The sequence below is a fragment of the Danio rerio genome, chromosome 9 (assembly GCF_049306965.1).
Source record: "Danio rerio strain Tuebingen ecotype United States chromosome 9, GRCz12tu, whole genome shotgun sequence".
Taxonomy (NCBI): domain Eukaryota; kingdom Metazoa; phylum Chordata; class Actinopteri; order Cypriniformes; family Danionidae; genus Danio; species Danio rerio.
This window is the reverse complement of record NC_133184.1, coordinates 31,707,071-31,729,002: the sequence shown is the minus strand read 5'-3', so window position 1 is coordinate 31,729,002 and position 21,932 is coordinate 31,707,071. Positions and strand designations below refer to the sequence as shown.

The window sequence follows — 21,932 nt, the reverse complement described above, 5'->3', positions numbered from 1 at the left end:
CCAAATTAAGACACAAAATTACCCCAGAGTGGATAAAAACATCCCCAACAGTACACAAGGGTAAATGCTTATTTTATTACAATAACAAATTGTAACAATAATGTAATAATATGATAATAACTTTATTATTATTTTATTTGTATTATTATTTATTTATATTATTTTGATAATTATCATTTTGTTGTTGCCACATTATTTACAAGGACATTTACAAGTTTTTGCAAAATTGCTGTAACGTTAGGCTATAAACTGTCAGCTATCTTGTTAATGACATTAATATTCATAGTTTACGTTTTCTCAATTTTTTTCCAAATAATTCTAACATCTTGTTTCGAGTATATATATATTAGTCTACAGCAAAACAAAAACTCCACTGAATCTCCTAATCCACAACAATGTATGGAATACCACAGAATTCCCATCTAGGGGCCGCTGTGCGGTGGGAGGAGCGGAAGTTGAGGAAGTCGTGTAATATATCAGGGGATGAAGAGCCCGTGTTTGTTCTAACGGTGCACCGCTTCAAGAGTTCAGGAAGCGTCAACAAAACCTTCCCGATACTAAACTCACGCTGACCCGCGCGCTCTTATAAGGACCGTGACGCGCGCGCGGCCGATCGGGACACTTTAGCATTATGCATTCGGACTGCAGGCTGCTGGGATGGACGCGTCGGTAATGGTGGGCAGAGGAACCGGAGGGGCTGCGCTCTTCATCCTGATCGTCTTCATCGTACTACTAGGTGCCAGAAGCTCACGGGCGCAGAAGGGTACGTGATCCTTCAACGGAGTGGCTAAAGTTTTTAAGACTAAGTTAAACTTCTCTTAAATTGCTTTAATAGCTCTGGGTTTGGGATTCAGTGCGGTTTCAAAACAAACTCTCCTTAAGTGTGATGGTTAAAGATCCGGGCAGTTAAATGAAAGATTGTAGGTTCAAATCTTGGTTCAATTCGACCAAGACACTTGACCACACTAATTAAACAAGCCACGTAACTCTCTGGGCTAACCCAGTAACACGTTCACTGGGTAAACAAACACCTCGCTTTAATAGAGGAGTTTGTGCGCGTGCATTCTAACCTTGTTGCTGTGCTACAGCTGAAGCAACAGAGGAACGTGATGACGCAACGCCTGACATGGGCCCCGCGCTGCCCCCTCTGCTTTCCCAAATATGTAGCGAGTTCATGTGCTGTCCAGTGTCAAACTGTTCATCACAGAAACAAGTAGTGGCCCACACTTACTGTACTTTAATCTGAGATGAATTCAGTTAGTAACAAATTATAAATATTTGGGTGTGATGTTGGTCAATAAACTTAAGTGGGATGTATGGACTGACAGTATAAGGAAAAACTGAAAATGTACTTCTTAAAGCACTACAAAGCACATTGTTGATCATGCTTTATAGTGCTTTTATCAAAAGTATTTAAACATTTTGTGTGATCTGTTGGTATGGAAATGATTCTGAGGCCCAGAAAGTGGTCACTGGGGAAGGTAACAACAGCCAGTAAGTTGTTGGGAATAAAACTAAAGAGCACTGAAAGTATATACACAAAGAAAGAGTACTAAATAAGTCTATCATGATTGTCAATGATGAGATATATCCTTTATCAAACACCTTCCAATTGTTATCATCAGGTCATTGATCTTGTGTTCCAAAATGTGTAAGAAATAGGACAAAATTATTATTTATACCTTAAGCAATTGAGTTTTTCTAGTCCTTCTTAGTAGCAATTGATGACCAGTAGACTGGATAATTATTTAGAGTAGGGGTACCATGTTTTTTATATGATTTATATATATATATATATATATATATATATGTGTGTGTGTGTGTGAAATGTCAGTTGTCTCTGTGAGTGTATGCTGCAAATTAATTTTACGGGGACGAATAAAGTTAACTAACTAACTAACTAACTAACTAACTAACTAACTAATCAGGGGTGCATTTCCCAAAACCATCGTTAGCCAACAAAGGTTGCAAGTTGCATTGTTACAAACATAGTTTGTTGATTTAGCATGTCCCAAATCTATCGTTTCAACAAACATTTGCAAACTGCATCTCAAACTTGTGGGCTTGCAACTCTAGAGCTGTAGTTAGAAGCATAGTTCCTGGCTGCGTTCTGTTCTCAGTTATCTCCCTATGCCCTATTGCTTTTGAAAATTCCAACATTTACTTGGAATTATAAAAAATAAAATACTAAAGTCATCTCTCTTAGGTGTAATTTGCTTTCAAAGTATTTTTACAGTTCAGTTTTAGCAATCTTCATGTTTACAATTGCGGCCCATTCTTAGGGCACTTAGAATATTTTTTTGCCATTTTGAACGCAGCCGTGGCTCATGACGAAAGCTATAGTTGACCTATTATTTAAAAGCGGAATTTACGTTATGTCACCAAAGCTTGTGAAAACAAAAAATAGCATACGTTTTGATTTATAGTAGGTTATTTATTAAGAAATGTGTCTGTAGCCTACTGTATATGACATGGGCCTAATGATTAGAACAATTTTGCAGTGATTTGCATGTGTAAAATTGTAAAAGTAGACTTTAAAAGTAAATAAATAAACAATATCCTACCTAATAATAATAAAATAATATTAATGATAATGATAATAATAATAATTATCATTACTTTTCTTAATAAATAGCCTACTGTAAATTACATTCATTCATTTTCTTTTCGGCTTAAGCCTGATTTATACTTCTGCGTTAAGTGACCGGCGTAACCATCGGCGCATGCATCGCCCGTAGCTGTGCATTTATACTTCTGCGCGCTGTCTCTGTTGGTCTGCATTACACTTCCGAAACGCTAGTTGGCAGTGAGGTGTATATGTTCCTTTGTGTCGAGTTTCTTCGCTGCTGTTTTGCTTTTCCTGAACACTTCCTGGATGTACAAGTGGCTCAAACTCGCTCATTTTGAGGCAGGAACCGGTGGACGTGCAACAACTTTAACTATGAGGTAAACACAAAACAAAGCTTTCCATCCGGAGCTCCTTCACCGGACTCCACACTTGTAAACAATCGCTCCATTGGGCTAGCGCCATTCGTGCGGCTCTCGGTCCCGCCCAGACTCGTCAGCGCTACCAAGCCGACCAATCACAGAGCTTACGCTACGTGTCGTTGCGACGTGTAGTTACATTTTTTGAGAAGTGCACGTCAGTGACACAGACGGCCACGGCGAAGGGCTATGCGTCAACACCGTAGCATACGCGTGCGTTTGATGCAGAAGTATAAATCAGCCTTTAGTCCCTATTTATTAATCCGGGGTTGCCACAGCGGAATGAACCGCCAACTTATCCAGCATGTTTTTATGCAGCGGATGCCCTCCCAGCCACAACCCATCTCTGGGAAACATCCACACACACTCATTCACACTCATACACTACGGACAATTTAGCCTACCCAATTCACCTGTACCGCCTGTCTTTGGGGGAAACTGGAGGACCCGGAGGAAACCCACGGGAAGGCAGGGAGAAGATGCAAACTCCACATAAAAACGCCAACTGACCCAGCCGAGGCTTGAACCAGCGGCCTTCTTGCAGTGAGGCGACAGCACTACCTACTGCGCCACTGCATCGCCCCCTGTAAATTACAACCAATAACAATTTGTATGATTTATATATGAGATTGTAATACGTGTTAGCTAAGTGGTTCATGTTTTACAGTTGAATATGGAATATTCTCAATAATATCTGTAAAGGAAACAGGCCCTATGCCGTTTACGTATATTTCAGTTAATATAGAAAGTGAGTGCATGTTCTTACTACAACTAATACTGGATTTTTTAAGAGCGTGTGTGTGTAAAACAATATAATTTTATACAAAAAGTATGGGGTTTTTCTCTAAAGTATTACTCCGCTCCGTTTGGAGCATCATTAAGGAGGTTTTACATTATAAATAAGATAGTTCAAACGAGGGATCTGCGACAGAGAAACCATGGTTTTGGGGAAACACTTGTCACCACATCGTTCTTTTCTCAAACTATGCATTCTACTATCATAGTTTAGCTACGAGTTATGTCGTAGTTTGAAAAACGCACCCCTGTACAATTTTGAATAGTATTAGAAATGTATTAATTTTTAAAACACCATAAATATTCTAAACACTCACATGAGATCATGTCAAAAATATCACTCAACTAGAAAATTTATTCACTTTATTTATTTTAAATATGAGGTGTGACACATCTTAGCCAAAATCAACCATGGTTTTACCTAAAACACACACACACAAACAACATGGTCATTGTAGTTAAATCATGGCAACCACAAAATCACCATGGGTTTGCTACACTAACAATATAAAATGATCATAGTAAAACTGTGGTTATAGAAGGGTTATTATCAATTAAGCTAAAAACAGATTGTTACACTTTGATAAAATCAAAAATAAGTTACAATGTTTTAGAGGCATCATTCTTGCCACTAAAGCTCTCTGTTTGCTAAATGCACAATGTTTTTTTTCCCTGAGCAATAATGAATGTTTAGCAGTAAATAATGTTCAGTGTTTTGCAGATTGTTTTGAATCCTTAGAGGTACTGAACTGAGCTTTTCATAGTCGATCTAGGGTAATTCTAAACCTTGAGTAAACAGAATCCTGTATCACATTTCACACTGCTTATATAATTTAACTGGGGTTAACAATTAATGCTGACATTTCACTCTGAACAATATTATATTTGCCGTGCCAGTTTCATTGATAGGACAACCTCATATTTCATATTTTTTCTCACAGAGTCTTGAAATGAAATGAAATAAAAATGAACAGTCTATATTTGCAAATATTTGTCTTGTTTTCTGTCGCAATTTCACATTTCCCCCCTCAAACGTCGAAACATATTGTTTAAACAGCACTCTTTCCATGACTGTCTGAAGCATGTGAATTTAAGGGCTGTAATTGGTCATCTGTCTCGAAGAATTGCTTCACACTGCACATGTTTGAAACCCTAAAAGAAGAGCCAACCATGTTGCAGAGCAGGGTTTTTTTGTAACCCAGAGTAAAAAGTGGTGCTGACTCCACTTTGACAATACAAATATTAAACTCTACTCTGTGGCTGGAAGCAGGGTTTATATGAGAATAAGAATGTGAAATGTGAAAGCCCTTATATCTATAAAAAACCCTGACTTTTCAAGGCTTCTTTGATGAATAGAAAGTTGAAAGGACAGCATTTATTGAAACAGAAATGTCATGTCACATTAATAAACGTCTTTACTGTCACTTTGATCAGTTTAATGCATGCTTGCTGAATAATGGTATTAATGACACATATTATGTGAAGCGTGACATCCAGCCCCAGTTTCTCAGACAGTCTGAAATAGCTGACAGTACTGGCTGTGCATAAAACTTTGAGAATGTATAGTTTGTGTGGGAGGAGTGAAGCTAGGAGAGACACAGAGGCTTGAGGTGTGTGTGTGTGTGTGACTGTGTGTGTGTGGATGGATCTGTTGTTTTTGCTTCGGGGGTCTGAATATTGTCCAGCAAGGATTACGTAACAACAGCGCAAGATGAGTTTCATTCGGTGTGTAAACGCGTGACAGGCAGCGCAAGCAGCTGCAATGCAATGCGATCTCATCTCTCTCATTCTCCCTCCTAATGATTCAACAAGGAGCTCTTTTGCAAGCCAAACATTTCACCAAATGAGTTTAAGTTCTACGTGAGGAAACTAAATTCTGTGCTTATTATGCATAATTAAGACAGATTTGGATGTTTTTTTGTTTGTTTGTTGAATTTTAGTGGGACATGCAAATGTAATCAAGATGTGTAAAAAATCTATTTGTATTTACATTTCTTCACATCCAAATTAGATCATTTCCAAAGGACTTTCAAAGAGTTGCTTTATGTGTAATATGGCAATATTTTAGTATTCTTGGAATTACTTTGGAGTAACATTAAAATATTTAGTTCCGCATTAGTCAACTGGCCTTAACTGTGTAGTTACACTGAAATTAATAATTCATCACAATGTACTTATTGTTTAAATACATGTTATGCTTCATTAAATACCAGCTTGTAATAACACCTGTAATGAACTTTTGTGATTAAATTTATAATTACACTGTTGACCATACACTTTTCATCTCAATCCACCCTTAAACCTACCTATACCACCAAACCTGCCCTAACCCTACCTTTATCCCATCTCAAGAGCACCTGAATATATATTTTTGATGTAAGTACATAGTAGTTGAGGCCACTTAATATGAAGTGGGACCAAATATTCCATGATGTTGAGCTCTGCAGAGTTTTTGATGTTTTCTGGGTGTTTTTCAGGGGACGGCTGTGGACACACAGTGTTAGGTGTGGGCAGCGGGAGCCTGGCGTCTCTGGGTTATCCTCAGTCTTATCCTTCACAGTCTGTGTGTGAGTGGGAGATCAGCGTGACCGCTGGGCACAAAGTCCTTGTGCGCATCGCAGATCTTGACATTGATACAAACAATTGCCAGGTGTCTTACCTGCGACTCTATAATGGGATCGGACCGGGACGAACAGAAATTGGTGAGAAACAGTAATGAACTTTATGTTCTTTTTGCATCAGTCACATTTGTTCCCAATACAAAAAAAGAAAACATTTACAAGTACATGTTGGGAAGAAAATGTTATTCGGTTGTTACTTTTTGTAATTTATTGCCCTAATTGCATGTTGTTAATACATAATTTTCATCAAAACAGAAATGGCTGTTAGACAAATCCTTATTGATCATGTTATTTATTATTTTAACAGAGTAATGTAGGTTTTTTTAGTTGTATGTTTATGTATTACAACCTCTTTAAACATTAATATTAACTTTTGACTAAACAAATTAAATAAATCACAATCGCTTAATGAAATTGCAGCATGCATTAGCTCTTTTCCCATCCACATATTTGTTAAGCATCTCTTGGAAAATGCCATAAAATGCCAATGTTGTTTTTTATTCAGTAAGAACACATCCAAATAAACTACAATGAAAAAAATCTCTGACTATTTACAATTATATGTCTTTCTGAAACGTCTTACTCAAAATTACTTCCGGAGGTCATTCATTTAATAATTGTGATCCCATACATCAAAAAGCAAATTAGATCACGTTGTTTTTGTGTTATTTGCATTATTTATATATTCTTAAGGCACAAATTATTTATTACAATATCCTCTTGAACACATGATATTGGAACAATGCTTTATTTACAATTATTTATATCATTTTAAAATGTTTAGTCAAGTAAGTTCGGATAAAAGCAAAGCCAATGATTTAATGAATTCCCTATGGATAAAATAAAACCCCACTCTTTTATTTCAAGAAGGAGGGAATAAACCAAAGGAAAGCAAGTGAGTTTCATTCAGATATACTGTAATGTACCTAAACATCATGTAAGAAACATGTACATCATAAAGGAAGAGAAATTTAAAGTTTCCATTCCACACTGGCATCTATATAGTGACAAGAAATCTCCTCACTAATGCACAGAAAGTCCATGAATAACTAGAAACTGAAAATTATTCTTATTTTTTTCTGTATAGTGAAGTTTTGTGGCAGTAAAGAATGGAAAGATGTGGTCATAAAGTCTGAGGGCCATCAGGTCACAGTGCAGTTCATGAGTGGACCACACCACAACGGCCGTGGCCTTTTCCTCTCCTACACCAACAGTCAGCACACTGGTATGACATTTTTTTTTTACATTATTCATTGATATTCTTCACCCCTTTTAAAGATTATGTTGGTACAGACCTGCTAGTGTGAGAGCTTGTGTTTGTGTCAATTCACACTAAATTAGGCTTGGATGTGTCTTAGGGTCCATAAATGAGCTGCTATGTCAACTTTTGTCAGTTTTTTTATCCTGATAAGACTAAGGAGCATCATGCAAAACTGACTAGAGAGATTATTTCAGGAACATGGTTCTTAGTCTAAGGGTGTTAGGGTTTTTCCTGGTTCCAGGGTGGGTCCAGAGAGCTCATAAATGACAGGCAGTTAATTTAGCACTTGAGTCAGTAATTTAAAATGAGAGGAAATGGTGTAATGGGCTGTTGACATTATGTCATCTTGTACAAAGCAGTCGTATAGTTAGAAATGAATGCAAGCAATTATTTGACTTATACAAATGTTATTGCTTTCCTCTGAGAAAGGGGATGTCTAGTTACTAGGGTGTTGTGGGTTGTTGTTAGGTGGTTGTTTGCTAGTCAGGTTTTGGGTTTCTGTTATATTCCCATCATTAGTTGTAGCATGGGTTGCTCCTTTAATATCTTTAGGATTTTTCCAATGGAAATCATAGGTCGGAGAGTCCAGCCCAGAGAGTCAAAGTCCAGTCAATAATAGGCTTTATAAAATACATATTGCTTTAAAGCAGCTTTAAAGTAAAATTCAGCATAACCATTAACCATCACAAATTTAATTTAAATAATAAGCAATAGCAATTAAGTAACAGCAAACTCATACTATAGACTAAATAAATATGCAATTTGAATAAAATAAAATATGTGTAGCATAAACAGATTGTGGAATGTTTATTATTGAAAGCATGCTTTATATGCAGCCAAATAAATGATGTGCATGCCATGTTGACATTATGAGCACAAGAGACCTACAACAAAGATGGTCAAAAATAGAAAAGTTTTTTCCCTTGCTTTTTAAAGGTTTCATGTTTACACCTACATTTTTAAAATCATCCGTGTTTGTTTACACATTAGCGAAAAACAGCCAAAAACAAGCATTGATCTTGTAATGTATTTCAAATATAATCAGTTAAATATTTATCAAACTAGTTTCATAATGCTGAAACATTCTACCTAATTTCATTATTGCATGTTCATCCTCAAAGGTGCGTTGACACAATCTGCATTGAATAAAACGCTATAGAATTGACCTTTCGCTAAGCCACACCCCAAAACTGCCACCCACCAATCGTAGCTAAGCAACCGTAGCTACGCGCAGGAGCAAAATTCATCAATTTCCTCTTTCTGGCTGATCTTTCTATGAATAATTTATGTAAAAGCACTGTCCATGCGTGTTTCCTCGTCGTTTAGTGATGCTATATTTCATTGCACAACAATTAATCTATCAGGCTTTTTGGCTAAAAAAGAGAAATGACGGTTTAATTAGTTATCAGATTATTTTTTAAATGTCACCTCTCCTACTGTGCATGAACTAAGCTGTTGAATGGTCAGTGTATGAGGCTGCTAGGCTAATCTAGCTTCAATTTTGATTAAATTATTTTTTAATCGGTTGCCTATTACGTGGTGAATATACCCCTGTAATGCATACTACAGCGCTTTTTTTGTCTGGCTTTATATCTGGCTTTATTATATCCCTGGCAATGTCTAAAACTGGCGCATACACATAGTAATAGACGGGCCAGGCACGAAAGCTTGACAGGCCTAGCAACAATATCTAAGGAGGGAAGGGCTTAGCGAAGGGTCAATTAAATGTGACTTGATAGCACTGTCCAACTAGCTAAGTGCAGGGATTTTTTTTTAGATCAACAAATTGTAAATTTGTTTGACGAATTTCCCTATCAGTGTCAAAATAAACCTACAGCTAAAATGATAGCAATGGAAAAAACAGCAGTTAATAAAGCATCTAATAATAGAAATGTGGATGTTTGAACGCTCTCTCAAAAATGACATCTCATTTATTTATCAAGCACTTCATGCAGCTTTAAGGCTTGTACACATTGAGACGATTTTCGTTTGCGTTCATCGTCAGTGTTTTTTGAGACGTTTTTAAGGCCCGTGCACACTAGGATGCTTTTTGCTCGTGTTTTCCGTCAATGTTTAATGCCTCGTTACTAAATAAAGGCCACCAATGTGATCGTGCAAACCAACGCACAAAACAGCAGGCGTAAAAGCTTAATTTTTTTTAAGAAGCGCCACATGCTCATTTTTTTGTTTTGGTGCACTGCGTCAACCTTGTCCACCAATCAGATTGGCACTTCTGTTCACGTGCACGGAGCTGCTTAAGTAACAGTAAAAAGCACTAGAGGTGCTCAAGTGCAAAACTGTCAATGCGAGTGCATGTTGAAGAAGATGCCCAGAGGCAATATGATTGTTGAGCTGCTTATTTTACTGGTGCACAATAATCATTTCTTCACCGCTAGATCTGGAGCTGCTACGTGAACCATCCATGCTTGTTCGAATAGCCAGTAACTTTAACAACAAGTGTGTTCACTTTCTGTTTTCTTCTTCTGTGTTACAAACGGGTGTCAGTAGCTTAAAGTTGTATAGCGCCATCTAATGCCAAAAGGGGTCATTTTTCATACACTCCTGCTCGACGGCAGTAAAAATCAATTAGGATTGAATCCGGAAAAACTCTGACGATAAACACAAACGAAAAGTGTCCCAGTGTATAAGAGCCTTTACACTACTTACACTTTCAAAACGTTTTTACATTATTACACAAAGAACAATGCTTTCAATTAGTGTTACACCTAGTTTGCCTATTAGAAGGTATTCAGTGTAAAGCCTGGTTTATACTTCTGCGTCAAGTGATCGGCGTGACCCACAGCGCATACAACGTGCGTAGCTGTGCATTCATACTTCTGCAATAACACTTCCGAAACGCTAGTTAGTAGTGATGTGTTTATGTTCCTCTGTGTCGAGTTTTTTCGCTGGTGTTTCGTTTTTTCTGAACGCTTGCTTAATGTAGAAGTGGTTTAAACTTGCTCATTTTGAGGCAGGAACCTCAAAAAAAAAAACTCAAAAAGGTTGATGTGAAACAACTTTAACCATAAGGTAAACACAAAACAAAACTTTTCATCTGGAGCTTCTTCATGGGGCTCGACACTTTTAAACACTCACTCCAACAGACTCGCGCGACTCTCGGTCCCGCCCACACTCGTCAGCGCTACCAAGCCAACCAATCACAGAGTTTGCGCTAAGCGTCGTTGCGACGTGTAGTTATGTCTTTTGAGAGGTGCGCGTCAGCAATGCTGATGGCCACGGCGAGGGCTATGCGTCCACGCGTATGATGCACCATAGCATACGCATGCGCTTGACACAGAAGTATAAATCAGCCTTAACAGTCAACAAATAAGCAGAGCAATTCTAAAGATCACCACAAACCAATGGTAGTTTGAGGGTGTTCACCAGCTGAAGCAAACTTTTCTGAAAAGTTCACTTTGGCCAGCTGTTTAGAACTCCTGAAGCAAACTCCAAACGAACTTCATTTTTCTTCATCGCTCTAAGATTTCAATTGAAGAGTATGCTAATTATTCCAGTAATGTCTAATGCTGCAGGAAAGTTTCAGTTTGTGACTGTGGAAGCTGCAGCGTCAGCACATTTGTGGAGGTGTTGGTACATCTTACGCCTCCTAGTATTTAGCATCACAGCTGTGCACGTCTGCGTTTCATGTGTCTTAACAGTGACATTTGCCCTTTGACCTCTGAGTCTGTTTGAGGTCAGGAGTTCACACTGCCATGTGGGAGCTACACCTGTTTAGTTCAGTACTCTGTGTGTGTGTGTGTGTGTGTGTGTGTGTGTGTGTGTGTGACAAGAGATCATATTTCCCATGAGTCAGGAAAAAGACAGATGAATCCATGCTGTGGCTATGAGTAATGGGCACAATAACACCACAAAATAACTTGAACTTGAGATGCGCACACACACAGTCACACACACTCCGACATTGTGGCAGGAAGTTTGCACCACTCGTGTTTTTTTTTTCAGAATAAAGTCACGGATGTAAATCTGATTAGTATTGATCCGCTCATTCAGATGGAGGCTTTTGTCCACAAATACGAAACCCAATGCAAGAGTCTGTTGCACCACTTAGTGAATGTCCAGTCAGTGTACACAACACAGGCGTACACGGCTGCATATTGTCTTTGTGTGCACGGATGACATTAATCAATAGTGTCACCATGGCAACCATCTGATGTGCTGCTTTATCTGACAGAGGTAAATATATTTCAAGAGGGTTCAAAGAAAACGTGTCTCTCTTTTCTCATCCTTCAGACCTCATCACCTGTCTGGAGAAAGGAGAGCACTTCAGTGAAGCAGAGTTCAGGTACCCATTTTATAGCTTTTTTGTGCGTGTATGCACTTGGATATGCGCGTGTCTCATTTCCTTTTCTGCATTTGCAGTAAATTCTGTCCTGCTGGATGCCTGATTGATTTCGGAGAGGTTTCGGGAACCATACCGCATGGATACAGAGATGTAAGTATGCCACTTCTGAGTCAATATACAAGGGTAACAGCATTGTGGGAGACATTGTGTGACTGTTTTAATAGAAAAGAAAGGATCTTTGTCCAGTGTCTTTATGCGTGCTTTAAATATAGTGTGTATCTTACGGTTGTAAAAGTTCTTGTTTTTTTTAATGTTGCTGTTGAGTAGTTTGTTTTTCTTTGTTGTGTCTGTTTTTTGATTGTGAAATAATGAGCCAGTGTTGACAGTTTGTGGACTAATTAATGCTGAAATTCTAAAGCTGTATGTGAGCTGAACATACAGAATGTTTACCAGTGAAGTGTCTTGATATTTCATTACTGATTCTGATTGAGCAAGAGGCAAAAAAACAATAACGTTTATAAACAAGATATTACATTTTAATCAAACAAAAATGCTATATATTAAAGAAACAACAATTTTTTACTTTAGCTTTCTGAAAGTATGTGACGTAAAACCACTTTGCAAGAAACGAAAACAGTAGTTGAGCAGAATGAAAGTGCAAATTCACTTTTCCACCTTTACCACCTTTTCCACCAGCACAAACCAGTTTCTAGGTCTATTGCTACTGGATGCTTTTGCTGGATTGGAGCAGTTTTTTTAGCAAGCCTTCTAAGGCCCCGCTTACATTACTGTTTTAGTTTGAAAACGCATAAGTTTTGCTATGGTTACGCCATCCATCCACACTACGCCGGAGTTTTCGAGCGCCGAAAACGGAGCATTTAGAAAACGCTGGAGAGGCCGTTTTCATTCTAAAATCTTGTAAGTTCAGACTTCGCAAGTTTGATGTGGATCAAACTTTATAACCTCATTCACATCATCCTGGCTATCTTAACAATAAAATGAAAACATAGTTTAAGGAACTGCTGTTTTCATTTTGATATTAGCAACCTAACAAACAGCAAAAATGTTGAGGCATCGTGTAGCTGCATATTTATATGAGCGTCATCTTCACTGTATGCATATTTATGACAAATCGGAGCCTAAAACATTACCGCCTACTTTCAGTCTCATTGAAAATACGAAACATACCCTCTTTTTTGCTGAAAATCAATTTTAATTATAAATAATGGCCATTATAAAAGTATAATGTACAATAAGTTTATACATTATAGGAATTAAAGGCAAGAATCAATCAATATAGTTAATATGTTGTTTGATAAAGACAACAAGATTAATTAAATATCACATTTAACAAATATAGTGTGATTAGATCCAGCGGTAGATCCTTGATGAACAATCCGACGAGTACAGCTCTCATCTGGGTAGATGACTGCCTGGAGCTCAGACGTCCACATACGCTGCAGCGCATGCCAGAATGTGTGTGTGTGGTCACGTGATGTGCGTTTTTAGTGGTGCGGTGTAGAGCTAGTGTGGACGCGAATCGTTTTCATTCTAAAACTTTAATGGTTTTAAAAATTATTCCAAGTTTAAATGTTAAATTGTTCTAAACGAATACGGCATAAGGGAATAACTGGGAATAAAACACAGCCAGGAACTATGTTTTTAACTACAGCTCCAGAGGTGTAGTTGCAAGTGCCCAAGTTTGTGACGCAGTTTGCGAATGTTCATTGGAACGATGGATTTGGGAAATGTCAAATCAATTAACTATGTTTGTAACGACGACCACCATTTCAAATATGGCTCTCAAAACAAATCTCATTTGTCAAGGTAGCCCCGGCCTCAGCCCCAGATGCAAGTGGTTCTTACTTCTATCCCAACAATTAATTGGTGTTAACTAAGAACCACTTTTCCTTCGGGTACCTAAAGAAACAAATTATTTCTGCCAGTAAATGGAGCTTCTGGAACAACATTAATACAGTGTTTCTTTGTTACCAATGCAATCAAAGATACTTGTACAGTATGTTAATATGTGTTATACGGCAATAAACGCAAAAGAAAAAACATCCAAACTTCCAACATCTAAGGCAATTCAATATTTAGATTTTTCACACATTATGAAAAGAGCTGTTTTTTCTGGTATAGTATCTTGTCTACTGGTGTGTCTTTGCTTTGTTTTTTACAGATTTGGATTGCAATGTAGTGCAATGTGAATTAAAGTGCATATGACTTTCTTGTCCCATGTAATTTGTCAGCAATAAACACCCTCTGGCTCAGGCCCCGTTTACACTAATGCGTTTTAGTTTGAAAACGCATAAGTTTTGCTACGGTTACGCCATCCGTCCACACTACGCCGGAGTTCTCGAGCGCCGAAAACGGAGCGTTTCGAAAACGCTGGAGAGGCCGTTTTCATTCTGAAACGCTGCTGCTCCGTCTCAGTGTGGATGGGGAAAGACAGAGACATCTGAAAACGGAGGCGGGGCGGCAGACATTCGCCTCTCTGATTGTTGCTTTTCCTCAATATTAAGTAGCCTAACACACAGTTCAGTCCTGAATCTTCTCTGTGTAAGTTCAGACTTCACAAGTTTGATCAAGGCTGCATCTTTTCTTCTCAGTTTGATATGGAAGACATACCGAGGACACGCGTCAATCTTCACAGGGAACATTGTACTTTATAACTTCATTCACATTAACGTTACCCTGGCTACGTTGTTTCACTTTCTCAACAATAAAATGTAAACTTGATATAAGGAACTGCCTATTTTTATTTTAATATTAACAACTAAACAGACAGCAGAAATGTTGAGGCGTCGTGCTGCATGAGCGTCATCTTCACTGTGTGCATATTTATAACAAAACGGAGCCGATAACAACTGCCTCCTTTCAATTTCAGTGAAAATACGAAACATACCCTCTCTTTTGCTAAATATCAGTTTTAATAATCGATAATGGCCATTATAAAAGTATAACATACAATAAGTTTATACATTATAGGAAATAAAGGCAAGCGATCAGTCAATATACAGAATGTAGGCTACGTGGTTACATTAATCATTAACTTATCTTTGCGCTCAGCCAAAACACGTTACCTGAGAACAAGTAATAGATTCCAATGACCAAAGTCAGGGAATATGTCGTTAGATAAAGACAACAAGATAAATGAAATATCACGTTTAATAAATATAGTGAGATTAGATCCCGCGGGAGATGCTTGATGAGAAGTCCGACTAGCAGAGCTCTCATCTGGGTAGATGGGCTCCAGCGATTGCCAAAGTGTGTGTGTGTGGTCACGTGATGTGCGTTTTCAGCGTTTTGGTTTGTGTTTCGTTTTGTGTTCAGAAACGCTGGGTAAAACGCGAGTGTGGACGCGGATCGTTTTCATTCTAAAATGCCGTTTTAAAACTAAAACGCACTAGTGTAAACGGGGCCTCAGCCTGGACAGTAGCCACACCCCACACTCTTACTAACGGTTGAGCTGAAAATTGAAACTTCCAAGCTTCAAAAATGAAGCAAAGGCATGTAAGTCATTGTAATTCATGCAAAAAAAAAAAAAAAAAATCTGTTCAATGTTTTTAACACCATTGAGCTGTCAGTTTGGGAGTGCTGTGAGTCATTGAGTCCACTAAAAATACCTGACTCAAACAAAACAGACACCACTCTGGAGGCACAAGAAGCGCCGGTGTTCATGATTCCGCATTATATAGTTTGTGTATTCTCTCGCCGTAGTGATTCAGAAATTGCTTTTCAAAAGTAAAATATTTCAGATGGCTTCATGTTTGAAATTCATCAGAATTCTTAAGAAGACCTTCATTCTGTGAGGAATGTGTGTTCATTTAATACAGGATATTTATTAGAAATTCTTCCTTCAGTGAATTTCATCATATTTAAAAAGCTGATTATAAAAAAAAAAAAAAAAAACATTGACAGCAATACAATATTGCTTTTCAGGCTCTAGAGCAGGGTTGCTCAATCCTGTTCCTGGAGATCTACCTTCCTCCAGATTTCAGTTGCTACCCATATCAAAGACACCTGCCTGTAATTATCAAGTGGTGTTCAGGTCCTAATTAATTGGTTCAGGTGTGTTTGATATAGGTAGCAACTGAAATCTGCAGGAAGGTAGATCTCCAGGAACAGGATTGAGCACCCCTGCTCTAGAGGTTCCACAGCAGATTTTTTTAAAGGTAAACCATGAAGTTTTTGCATTTGTAGTGTCACCTAGAAGAATTAAAATATAAAGCACACATTCACAGCTCTTTCTAATAAAAATACATATTCTTATGAGTATTCTTATCTTTACAAATCTCAATATGAAAGTCTCTCACAAGGTTGGTAGTTAGCCTGTCTTAGATTATATGTATAGTTTAAGGGGCATGTATGATGAAAATCATCTTGTGTAAGCTGTTTGGACAGAACTGTGTGTATAGTGTGTCCACAGTCATATTGCCGTTAAACTAGGATCCAAATCCCTCCCATTTTGAGGCCCACTGCAACGTGAAGTAGGAGTGCGATTTTCCCACCCACCGATTTGATTGACTGCCATGTATTAACATGTCTCTGTAGTAACGCGTATAATCATATCAACAAGACAGGAAGTGCGCAAAGCAACCAGGATTTAAAGATCTGTTCAGCTCTCTGTGATCATCAATCATCATCAAATGTGATCAAGAGTGAGTTTAACAAGTTTAAAACATTTTTAAAACAGTGCATGTTTTAATGAATTACAGTGGGCACCTATTTTACCCCTTTTTTTAAGATTTAAGCCTTTTGTGTCTTCAGAATGTGTATGTAGAGTTTCAGCTCAAAACACCCATCAGATTATTTATTTTACCTCTTAGAACACTATAGGTGAATTGAATAAACTAAATTGGCCGTAGTGTATGTGTGTGGATGAGTGTGTATGGATGTTTCCCGATGATGGATTGCAGCTGGAAGGACATCCACTGTGTAAACCATGTGCTGGATGAGTTGGGGGCTCATTCCGCTGTAGCGACCCCTGATGAATAAAGGGACTAATCCAAAGGAAAATAATGAATTTATGTAGCACTGTGATCCTGCAAGATATGACATTTTGTTCCACTATCTGTCCACTCATGTAGCGAAATGACAATAAAGCTCAACTTGACTTGATTACATTATTAATATGTTAATTAGAACATGACATCATCTAGTGGCATTTAGCGAATTTTCAAGCAGGCTTTAATTAGCTTTAGGCTTTATTTCATTAAAGACATCAGGCAGCAGTGTTTTGATGGTGCTCAGAAGGCTTAGTGTTTACACTTTTGATGAAGATGAAAATGGCATACTTTTAGCAATGAATTAACAACAAACCGGGTTAAGATCATTTATTTGGGGGGGGGGGGGAATCTGATTCTGCAGTGGAGTAGTTCACCCCCCATCCACCCCCCCCCCCCCCAAAAAAAAGAAAGTTACTTTTCCATTTACTCATCTTTACTTGTTTAAACTGTTATGGGTTTATTTCTTTCAATGAACACAAAATAAGACATCTTGAAAAATGTTCTGCAACCATTGACTTTCATAGTATTTGTTTTTCCTACTATGAAACTCAATGGTTACAGGTTCCAGCATTCTTCAAAATATCTGCTTTTGTGTTGAACAGCTCATGAAGGTTTGAAACTACTTGAGGGTGAGTAAATAGGGAGTAAATTTTAGCTATCTCTTTAAGAGTGACCCCCACACTGTCTTCTCTGCATTAGCTCATTGCTGATGACCTCATGGTCGCTTTAATGTCTGCTTGCTTTAAAGCGTTTGCATGATTGCACATGTGAAGCCTGAACACAATAGACAGTTGTCTTCTAAAAGCATGTTTGGAGCTTGAACACTGTTTAGGGTGTATGAGTCTGAGCGAGAAGCAGGCGTGCTTTCGAAGCTGAGTCATTGCAAATGATTCTGTGTGTCAGTTTTGGAGCTCTTGGTCTCTTAGGGGCGTGTCGGTATGTGTTTGGATGTATGCGCGCGTGTGTGTTTTTATGTGTGTATGACAGCGTGTTTCTCGGGGAGATGTTAGATCAGGTTTGGCCGAGTGGTTTTCTAATGCAGACCAGCTGACAACAGTCTTGTTTCTCAGCTCAGATTCTGCCTCAGAATTAGTGTGGGACTCATATGACGCCTTGCAAATGTGTGTGTGTGTGTTGTTAGTGGCATGAGTGGTGCTTTATTTTGCCCAGAGGAAGTGGTGCATGTTTGCGGTGTCGCTGTGTGGGGGTGTTGAGAGTTTCCCTGGTGTGTGTGGCTGTTGAGAGTTTGTCGAGTGTTTGTGGTCTCTCTTTGGTTTGGAATCTCAACTCTCTGTGTGTGTGTGTGTGTGTGTGTGTGTGTGTGTGTGTGGGTGTGTGTAGTCAAAACTGTCATTTTTTTCTTTTTAAACTAGTAATTTTGCTGTTATTCCAGTGGTGGGCAGCAAGTGTTTCTGGCCCTGTTCACTCTGCAGATAAATGTGGTTGTCATTACTTTTGGTCTTATTGCTTATTAGTCGTGTTTCAGTATGATGTGCATCCAAGCACCTCTGTGAATCTAAGTGAAACATAAATCACGCATCTGTGGATCAGATTGTTTCAAACTTTTTTATTAAGAGCGTTCTGCTTGCTGACAGGTCTATAAGACTGATTTAAAAGCATCTTATTGTGTTGCGCTCATGTGCACAACAGACATTTGTGCCGTTACTGTGATGTTGATTGTTTATTTGATTAATTGGGCAGCTCTCGGATGTTAGACTTGCTTTTAAAGCCCTAATTCAACAAAGTGGTGGGAAGGATGTGCATTAGGTGTGTAAATGATAGTGGCGTTTTTGTCCTTTATGTGCTGCCACAGCAGATGGTAAGTGTTGTACGTTTCCTGTCACCTCATAAGCTGCTAAATGAGTTGTGTATTTCTGGCAAGCTTTAGCGCTGCACTTCAACATTATTTCAAGGAATGCATGCAGAATAGCATTGTAAAGTCAACATTGACAATTGAAATTGATTGACCAGTCCAAGTTGCCACTTAGTAAACATTTCTTTAATTTATGTAAACAGTTGTTTTTGTTGTTTTTTCACTAAACATTTATGCTCACTAGCATTTTTTCAGTATGACGTGATGTGGCATGTGACTGTCATATTTTTAATTTCAATAAATATTACAAAAGTGTAACTAAAATGATATTATTGCAATATTTAAATTACAAAAGTAACCTTAATATTTTTTCTTACAACTAAACCAAACTTTAACTACAATAAAACAGTTTGTAGAAATGTTTGAAGTAAACAAATGTACAAAACATGCCTGACTACTATGAAGAACTAGTGTAAGATTTTACAATAATGTTAATGCACTTTTAGTTAATGTTAATGCACACTGTATTGCACATTTTTTAAGAGTCGAAAAAGGTAAAGGGAATTCTTTATTTGTGACAATTCATTACCCTCATGTTGTACTAAAACGGTTTGAAATGCTTCCTTCTGTGGAAAAAAGAAAGATCTTTTTTTGTTGTTATTTTGAATTATTTGAATATACACTACCTGACAAAAGTCTTATCCAAGTTTTCTGAACAACAATTAATAACTTGACTTCTAGTTGATCATTTGGTATCAGAAGTGACTTATATGAAAGGCAAAGGCCTCTAGATTATGCTTATTTTACCAAAATAAAATATGATCATGCCTTGATTTTTTTAATTATTTAATTAGGACAGTAGGGTCTGACTTTGCTTAGACAATTGTCTTAACAGAAATAATGTACAGTATAGAATATAAAGTCATGGTGCAGTGGAAAAAGAAATAATATTGTGTATGACTCCCATGAGCTGGGACGACAGCATCCATACATTTCTGCGATGACTTATTAATAAAGTGGAATGGCAAAGAAAGTGTTCTTGCAGGACTCTCAGAGTTCATGATTCTTGGATTTATCTTCAAGGCCTCCCCTTTTCAACTCATTCTTAGACATGCTTAATAATGTTCATGTCTGGTGACTGGGCTGGCCAATCCTGAAGCATCTTGACCTTCTTTGCCTTCAGGAACTTTGATGGGGAGGCTGAAGTATGAGAAGGAGCGCTATCCTTTGTAATGCGCTGTGGTTGGTAATGTAATGGGCAGCACAAATGTCTTGATACCTCAGGCTGTTGATGTTGCCATCCACTCTGTAGATCTCTCGCATGCCCCAAACTAAATGTAACCCCAAACCATAATTTTTTCCTTTACTAAACTTGACTGATTTCTATGAGAATCTTGGGTCCATGCGGGTTCCAATAGGCCTTCTGCAGTACTTGCGATGATTGGGATGCAGTTCAACAGATGATTCATCTGAAAAATCTACCTTCTGCCACTTTTCCAAATGATCAACTAGAAGTCAAGGTATTATTTGTGGCTCTTACAACTGGGATCGAAGACAAGACTTTTGTCAGGTAGTGTAGACTGTTTAATTAAATTCAGTGGGGTGGAATCTTTGCATAGATGGAGAGCCCATTGAAATTCATTGTAGAGACAAACTGATCAGACACAGATCAAAACATCACAAATTGCTTTTAAAAATAAAAAAAACAAGATTTTTAAATCGCATGAAAATGAGTAAAGGATGACTTCTTCGGAAAATGAAGATACGGGAGTACTTTTAGACAGGCTACTTATAGTGAGTTTGGATTAATCTGATTGGATTACTAATGATTACAGAAGAGAGACCAGCCGCGATCAATCATATCACTTGCTCCTCTCGAAATTAGTTTGTGAAACTTCACTGAGTGTTGTAGGCCGAAGTAGCAGAGTGTATTAAATTGAAATTGCCTTGGGTAATTTCCTAATTTTTTTCAAAATATTTCAAAATTAAGAGAAAACATTACTTTAAATAGAACTAACTACTAATGTAGTATAAGTATAACTTTTTAAATAAAAACTTGTTGTAATAAAAACATAAGCAATCACATGTACAACACAGTGGACTTTAATGCTGAATGCACGAGTCAAGCAGAATCTGCCTTTGGCTTGATTTGCTCATCAAAGTCTCTGCATTGTCTGCTGACATTATGCACATTTAAACAAAATCTAAAATGTAATTGAATCATTTAATTTCAGTTAGCTTTTAACAATATAACAAACAAAGCGTTTTTATTAAATTTGAATTGACAATCTCAAAACCATCCTCATCATTCTCCCTCTCTTCTCAAATGGGATGGCGGACTTAATGAAAGGTTATCCTTGGGCCAACTTTGGTTTAACCGATGTTTAAATTTAATAGATTCTGAGAGAAGTGTCTAATGATCTCCAAGGTGGAATATTGTTAAAAATTCATTCATTAATTTTTTTTCGGCTTAGTCCCTTTATTAATCCGGGGTCACCACAGTGTAATGAACCGCCAACTTATCCAGCACATGTTTTACGCAGCGCAAGCCCTTCCAGCAGCAGCCCATCACTGGGAAACCCCCATACACAGTCAATCACACACAAATGGTACAGACAATTTTACCTACCCAATTCGCCTGTACCACATGTCTTTGGACTTGTGGGGGAAGCCGGAGCACCCGTAGGAAACCCACGCGAACACAGGGAGAACATGTAAACTCCACACAGAAACCCCAACTGACCCAGCCGAGGCTCAAACCAGCGACCTTTTTGTTGTGAGGCGAACATCACCATTGTTACAAATTGAATACCAAAATGAAAGAAAATAATCCGTTTCTGTTTTTTAAGTGTATAAATTTAAATTATTATTTTTTTTTTATTTTAATTCTATTACTAAAGTTTTCAGCGTCGCTTGATTCAAAATTTTATCTTTTTAATTTATCATAAACAGATTTGTTTTGGGAAAACTAATACGATTTTTCGTATTCTTTCATTAAAATAGTTCAAAAGAACCCATTTTTCAAAATCGAAATCTTTTGTAGCATTATAAACGGCTTTCTGTCATTTTTGATCAATTTAATGCATTCTTATCGGGAAAAAAAGTTTAAATGTAATATCTTCCTGACCCCAAACTTTTGCAA

General features: G+C 37.7%; 1 protein-coding gene across 2 annotated transcripts in view; it reads left to right on the top strand.

The window, feature by feature from the left end:
- Positions 1-448: 448 nt before the first annotated feature.
- The window catches only part of dcbld2 (discoidin, CUB and LCCL domain containing 2), a 41,358-nt gene continuing 19,874 nt past the window's right edge, over positions 449-21,932 (top strand). Inside the window, exons 1-5 of one of the 2 annotated variants that reach the window (NM_001080171.2) lie at positions 449-763; positions 6,258-6,482; positions 7,489-7,626; positions 11,914-11,965; positions 12,043-12,115. In NM_001080171.2, coding sequence (NP_001073640.2) covers positions 658-763; positions 6,258-6,482; positions 7,489-7,626; positions 11,914-11,965; positions 12,043-12,115 — 594 coding nt within the window. In that variant the 5' untranslated portion in view covers positions 449-657. The remainder of the gene's footprint in view (positions 764-6,257; positions 6,483-7,488; positions 7,627-11,913; positions 11,966-12,042; positions 12,116-21,932) is intronic. The other variant, XM_073911955.1, reaches the window with a different exon arrangement.